This window comes from Phaethon aethereus (genome assembly GCF_964289735.1).
Source record: "Phaethon aethereus genome assembly, chromosome: 23".
NCBI lineage: Eukaryota > Metazoa > Chordata > Aves > Phaethontiformes > Phaethontidae > Phaethon > Phaethon aethereus.
In genome coordinates, this window is record NC_138599.1 from 6,517,493 (window position 1) to 6,525,287 (window position 7,795).

General features: G+C 41.1%; 1 protein-coding gene across 1 annotated transcript; it reads left to right on the top strand.

Moving 5' to 3' along the window:
• Positions 1-5,705: 5,705 nt before the first annotated feature.
• Positions 5,706-6,821, top strand: KCNJ1 (potassium inwardly rectifying channel subfamily J member 1; the record flags this gene model as incomplete). The annotated part of the gene is made up of 1 exon (XM_082009881.1): positions 5,706-6,821. One exon carries the CDS (start codon positions 5,706-5,708, stop codon positions 6,819-6,821), a length of 1,116 nt encoding a protein of 371 aa, XP_081866007.1.
• Positions 6,822-7,795: the final 974 nt, after the last annotated feature.

The following is a 7,795-nucleotide window of genomic DNA, read 5'->3' on the forward strand; positions in this document are numbered from 1 at the left end:
CTGTAAATCCATTTTTTATACACCTGAAGTATTTTAAATTTTGAGGACCACAAACACTCCTAAACTTTCAGGAAACATTATTTGCTTGAGTCTCCACTGCTGCAGTGTCTGTTTTCTCACTTATCCATTTGCCTGTGTTCTCATGAGTGAATTATTTCTTAAAGTCAGCTTTGTGAGGGGAAGCTGCAGCCTACCTTTTCAAGCCATGTATACATGGCATAGCGTGAGCAACATTCCTGGATGCAAGTTAACTACTGCTCATTACTACTGAAACCTGAAGTATGACTCCAAGGAGCACTCAGGTAACACTAGAGCAGCTCAGCAGACGACCACATCAGGTAGCAAACTCTACAAAACATATACAAAGCGTAATGAGAAGGAAGATCCACTTTTCAGGCAGAGGTTTGGAAACATCCTGCTATAGGCTGGCAACGTATTACAGCAGTCTTCCTGAAGTGACTTAATCCCTTAAATAACCAACAGCTCCTGTAGAGTCCATACATCCCATATATGTCAGAGCATACATATTTCCTTCCCTTAAAAATCAGGACATGGGGAAAGCTAGGGAGGGGATAGCACATGTTCTTGAGCTGTCAGGGTGGCTGGAACAATCCTAGTTCACCCAATTTAAAAGACAGAAGGATGAACCCTCCTTCCCCTCTAACCATAGAGGAAAGTTAGGCACTTAAGAGGACTTTTCATTAGGTTCTCACATAAAGCTGACTAGGTCATACTTACGTGTTTACAGTAGTCTGAGATGAAAGATATCTCTTCTAAAGATATTTCATATTCACAGTGGATATGATAAATTAGTGCACAAACCACAGGTAGGCAGGTACTACTTTGCCTCTCCTGCTGAAAAATGGCCGATGTTGTAATGGAAAAGGGCAGGTCTAACATCTTACAGTAATCAGAGAGAGGGCAAGGCAGGGGTAAGATCCTTTCGTGTATCCACTGGAAATTCCAGCTGGACTTTAAGTTGGCAAAATGTAGTCATTTGGACTGGAGCTGTGACAAGACTCCCAGATTAGCATGCTGAGCCGGATTGAAGGATCATATTTCCCACATGGAACGGGCATTTCAGTCAACACTTTGGAGACATAGCCACTGCATTCAGTGCTCAGATCTGCTACCAGGAGTAAATACTTAGTGATGACATTGCCAGGTCCAAGAAGAAAGCTTGGCTGTGTCAGGTCACCAGTACCAGCAGGCCTGGTCCCTTTGCCAACGTGTTCATCAGAAAGATAAAGAGGGTATGGAAGATAAAACGGATAAATCAGATTCTTTTTAGACATAGCCCTAGGGCTAACTGGCTGCTTAGGCAAGCTTGTATTTTTGCTATGCTTACAATTGATTCAATAGAGGGCTAGCTCTCTTTGGCAGTCCTTAATTCTGATATAGTTTTGATATAAGCAGCAAGACAGGGAGACAGGGTGCTGCAACTGCCATCCCATCAAAAACAGGCATGTTCCTGCTCCACCCAGTGCAGCTAGAGAAGGGCAAATGAGCTATACTCTCCAAAGGTCTCGGTAGTAAAGCAGCCAGCAGATAATACACCATGAGACTAAATGTTATGGTTTGCTTTTCTAATAAAAAAAGATTTTATAAGGTATTAGGCATTGGGTATTTCACGTACTTTGTTCAGAAAAAGTTCAACATAAAAAAAACACAGAAAGGACTGAAAGAAGATCTGAGTTTTGAAAAGACCTGACCAGGACTGAAAAAAATAATCCTTTAACTCTGTATCCCCCTTTCTTCTACCTAAGCTTCTTAGAACTTCATCTCAATCCCTAACAAAGATGTATTTCTAACAAAAGCTGCGGATTCAGTGGGCCGCTTTTTATTTATGCTGTCTCCCCCTAATGATTCGGTTCTGCCATCTTTGCTCATACATCTATTGCTGCGAGCAAAGAAATACATGTGAAGCCACGGATATCAGAACGTCAGTGAAATAGCAGGTGATAGAGCTTTGTTCTTGTCAGGCTCCCACCAAACGTTAAACACCTTCCCTTTCCTTCACTCACTGATCTCCTCAAGTCCTGCACGTGGCTGAGATTAAAGCCATTTCCCTGGATTAATGTGCTCTGCACACAGCGTTGCACAAAGGACTTACCCAAAGAACAATTACAGTGCCTGGTCATTATCCCTCACATTCAAAATTTTTCAAAACAAAACAACTGAAAGCGAGTAAGAGCAAATAGAACCACTCAATTACACTGAGTGAGCAGAGGAACTCCAGCTGGTATGTAGCAATCAGGAACTATGACTGTTACCTGCTTGCAGGAATACAGAGAAAGGAAAAGGTAGAAATGCATTAACAACTAACTTTCTGGGCATTTATCAAATATTCTAGGTGGAGGGACTGATAGGTTAGTTCAGAAAAATGAGGAACTTAAAAATGGAAATCTGAAAGTTGCTGCTTACCCTAGTGATCACTGTGACATACAAGACTGGAACAGGGAAGTGGAAACTCCTTGTTTTCATTGCTAACCTTGACATGTCATCTTTATTCATCAAGCAGTTTTATTGGTAAATGCCCCAGTGTTTAAGAATACAAGCAGTGCAGTGCACTTTCTGTAAACATAGTATGCCTGCGGACAGCAGCAACTTTGCTAACTCCTGCAACACAGAATTTCACATGCAAGACAGACAGCAATGCCATGTTTATTTGGGCCCAACAGGAAACATACTCTGATAAATATTAGTTAAGTGCTGTACTAGCTAACCCCCTCTAGACAGCCTGTGATACACTCCCAGCATGCTTTTGCAGGAGGGAATTTTTCTCCTGCTGAAGCAAATCAACACACTTCAGTTGTGTGTGGGAGAAAAAGATTTCTTGAAGGGAGAATTCCTTTGTCATCCTGCCGGAAGAAGGGTATAATTCTTCCGCCTCTTTGATCTACTTGGGGGTAGCTTAAGCAAGGCTTGCAAAACAGCCTCCGAAGCAGGCATGTAAGATTTAAAGAGGCAGGAAAAGAATGGTAAAGTTTGGGATCTATTTTCAAGGTTCCAGTCTGATGGCCATGCTGATCAACTTGCTCTCATCTCTTCTGTGATTATTATCTGTTGAATTGCACATCCAGATCCTTGGTCAGATTGACAAAAAGTTTCCAGCGAAGACCAAATCAGACCTACCAGAATTGTGGTAGCAATTTGTCATGACCCCTAGCATGAGAAGGTGGGTAGATTAGAAACATGGATTTTTCTTCCGATTTCTCCCTTTCATATCTACTCACTAGGATTAGGGGCACGACTGCTGCAGCTCACCTATGCCAAAGGTATGCACGTGCAGCTTATGATGGACAGCATGAGGCATCCCAGCATTTCACACACTATTCTGGTAATGAAAGTCAATGTCCACATTATTGCAGAAAAGGACAAAATGAATGCCAATGACAGCTGAAGCTACATATTTCTGCACAACCGGGGTGTTAGAAATTAAATACTGGAAAACTTCTTGGAATAGTGTGTTGCAGAGGAATATTTTATTTTTGCTCAAACTACGCATTAACCTGAACTTATTAAAAGTACATCAGGAAAATAAAACTTGAGGATTGTTTAGAAAGTGACCTCATTCCCCTCTTCCTCAGATACGTGCTTAAAGTTTAACTTTTGTCAGCTACATTTGCAACCAATAAATTCAACAGCAAAAGCTTAAAACAGTGGAAAGCTACATTACAACAGTGACCTTCATTTTTTTTTTCCAACCTAATTTCAATGTACAGAGGAGAAAGGTGATTTCAGTCTAAATGCACAAAGAAGGCAACTGTATGAGACAAACTCACTCATTCTCAGGGCTGGTGAAACAAACAAGGACATCAAATAATAGAATTTACTTCTGGCTTTACAGAATGTAATTAATTTGTACTTAGACTCCATCATTGATAATTTAATATTTTCCCTTTGCTACTGATTATCATATCTGAAGGTATTCTCTGACCCCTGTAACTATGTCTAATGGAAGGATTTGTGTTTTAGCCAACTAAAACATTAGGCAGCTTCTCTAAGTTAATCGAGGTGCCCACAGGGTAAAGGAAAGAGACTTTGCCAAACAGCAGTTCTTTCCTTCATAAAACTATCATGGTGACAAGACAAACGGACACTCAAAGGGTGCACGTGCTTCCTTTACTGTCAATTAGGAGGCAGCTGTACAACTGGCATGGACAATTATCAATGGCTGAAGTTTAGTGAGACACATTTCACACTAAAAACCTCACATCAGTACATCTAATCCACTACCTGCCTATGGATTATTCCCATTTTGGATATATGAAATTAGGGCTCAAGGGAGTTAACAACTCTTGACAGATATTTAAACACATTATTACCCCTTGAAATCAAGTGAAATTGAACCTAAGCATTTTGCTCCTAGCCAAAAAAAGCAGCCTGGGTGAGGCAGTGATATGATGCAGGTTTTCAGGTAAGTGTTGTAGCATCTTTAGCTTGCATCTTAAAAAAAAAAAATCATTCCTAAGGGTTGTTTTAGTGTTATCTTCTACTGGGAAGGGTAATGCAGCAGAAATACTATTACAGTACCCAGTTAAATTTGGCTACATAAGAATTTTGTTTAACAACGGCTAAACAGGGAGACAAGGATACACTTTCAGGATGAGTTAGCACCGTGCACTAATCAAACATCCTCTCTGGCAAGGAAACGCATTTTATGCTTGAAGGGTGATCAACTCTGAAAACAATTATTTCTTCTGAGAACATTCCTAAGTTTTGGGTCAAAATTGGGCCCTAGATCTGTCTATGAACATAGCAGGCAGCCTCTGACTCTACAGCAGATCAACCTCTCCCCACGCCTGCATGTCTGAATAACTCCAAGACTGGGAATTTTCCAAATGTAGGTTGATTTAAATTCCAGTCTGAACACATTTGTAGTATTTTCTCCATCAATGACTCGTATTCCCTGGGTCTCTAACATGGCTAACCATAAAGGGCAAAATTAACAGTGATGCAGAGCTATACTTTGCTTAAATAATGGATTTCAGAATCTCATCCTTCAGTCTTGGCATTACCTTTGCTGTGAGTAAGCATCCAATTCTCCTGCTGCTGAAATGTAATATTTTCTTTCATTCTCGCCTAAAAGTCCTATCTGAGATGCTTTTGTGATTCCAGAGTTTGAAATTCACACCTTCAAACCTAATCTATAACTATGCTAAAAATAACTGCGTATCTGGCTTAATTATGCCTTTTGCATCTACTCTTATTTCTTCCTAAATTCTCTATCCACATCAGACCTGGGGTCTCCTAATACTGACGTACACACACACACACACTTTTGCATAGACAGGCCTCACTTCACCTTCTAAAAGGCAGAAAGACCTCCTCAAAACCCAGCCACTCCCCTGCAGTCTTCCCAATCTATGTCCACAAGGAAGTTACCTGCTTCTCTATGCCTCCGCTTATTCAACTGAGCAGGGGACTATATTAACAGTTGACTGATTCAAAGTTTACTGAGCAAGCCAAAATGATTATTTTTTGCTGGAATGCTCCTTAGGCAAGAATCTGTTAGTTTCCTCATATACTTACTGGAACTTTTCCCCACCAGCTGAGGGAAAATATGCAAATTTATGTAACTTTTTCCTAAACAAGTGTCTTGAGACTTCATCAGAATTTACTCCTCGCCTGCAGGTAGAAATGAAACCTGCATTACCCATAATGTTTATTATTTCTTACTCTCCAGAACACTATCAGAGGGAATGTTCAACTACCTCCGGAAACGCTTTACCAGCCACATCAGAGAACGTAGCCGGCGAAGGGCAAGGCTTGTCTCTAAAGATGGAAGGTGTAACATAGAGTTTGGCAATGTAGAACAGTCAAGGTTTGTCTTTTTGATTGATATATGGACAACTATCCTGGATCTCAGGTGGAGATACAAAATGACTATCTTCATTTCAGCATTCTTAGGCAGCTGGTTTCTGTTTGGTCTCCTCTGGTACGTTGTGGCATACATACACAAAGATCTTCCAGAATTCAATCCTTCCATAAATCACACCCCCTGTGTTGAGAATATCAACGGCCTCACCTCAGCTTTCCTGTTCTCCTTGGAGACCCAGGTAACCATCGGCTATGGCTTCAGATGTGTCACAGAACAATGTGCCACTGCCATTTTCCTGCTCATCTTCCAGTCTATCTTGGGGGTAATCATCAATTCTTTTATGTGTGGTGCCATCTTGGCCAAGATATCAAGGTCCAAAAACCGGGCCAAGACCATCACTTTCAGCAAGAATGCCGTCATCAGCAAACGTGGTGGGAAGCTCTGCCTCCTTATTCGGGTGGCAAACCTCAGGAAGAGTCTGCTGATTGGGAGTCACATCTACGGAAAGCTTCTGAAGACCACCATCACTCCAGAAGGAGAGACAATCATTTTGGATCAGGTCAACATAGAATTTGTAGTCGATGCTGGCAATGAGAATCTCTTTTTCATTTCCCCATTAACTATTTATCATATCATAGATAAGAACAGCCCATTCTTCCACATGGCAGCGGAAACCATTCTGCAGCAAGATTTTGAACTGGTGGTGTTTTTAGATGGCACTGTTGAAGCCACTAGTGCTACCTGCCAAGTGAGAACATCCTACATCCCAGAAGAGGTGCTCTGGGGTTATCGCTTTGCTCCCATTGTGTCCAAGACCAAAGAAGGGAAATACAGAGTAGACTTCCAGAACTTCAGCAAGACAGTGGCTGTGGAGACTCCCCACTGTGCCTTCTGTCTCTACAATGAGAAAGAAGCTAAAGTTAGAGAGAAGAAAGGTTATGACAATCCTGGTTTCGTCTTGTCAGAAGTTAGTGAAACCAGTGACACAAAAATGTAGTTCCAGATATTCACGGGACTACCTTTTTTTCCATAATTAATTCAATCTTGAGAGGATTAATGACTTAGTAAAACAAAAAAGAAACACAGGTTTGTTTTTACGCTAAAACAGCATTTATCTTCTCAAAAGCCTCAAATCAAAGAGGAACAGAATACCCGTGATCTCCAGAACACTATTTAACTATGCTATATATATATTTCATAGAATTTATATTTTTATACCTATGGGACATTTTATTAAGCTGCTATGTCTGAATGTCCAACTCACTTAAGTTCCCAGAGGCATGCAAGTCTGTTGAAAAGCCTGAAAAGATGGAGCAAAACTTTGGGACCTGCTAAAGATACACAGCTGTTGGAATGAGAACATGAAAGCGGAGGGCAGAAGGCAAATCTAAAAAAACTAAAGGGACTTAGGCGCCAAAACCTCAAAAAAAATTAAGTATGGTTCTGTTTGCCAAAGTTCTCTACAAAAGCAGACTCTCTGGCTCCAGAACACTTGAGCACTTTTGAACATTTTGAAACAATTCCTTCTTTCTTTGGGGCTGGTACCTCTACAGAAATGGAGTATTAAGGGGTGGTATGTGCTTAGGAAGCTAGAAAAGACAAAGCTTGGGCCATCCTGCTGCATCTAGAACTCTGTAAAATACCACTTCTCTCTCCCATGAAAGACTTTGATTCCCTTTCAGGGAAAAATCAACAAATGGAAATGAAAAGTGAAAAAAACCAAGGAGAAACAGAGACTCACTATGGGAGAAGAGGAATTTTGCAGCTTATTCCTAACTGTCTCACCCTCCAGATATTCCTCTCTACACTTCCCCAGGAGCTGGCTGACTCTGAAATTAGGGAACATCTGAAGACAACCGTCCAGAAAGAAGGTGAGCCGCGGTGGGGAGATGAAGAATAGCATTGGTGGCTTCACACCTGACAGAAAAGCAATCCACTGGGGGAAGAGAGGAAATTCCTAGCTCTAGATGT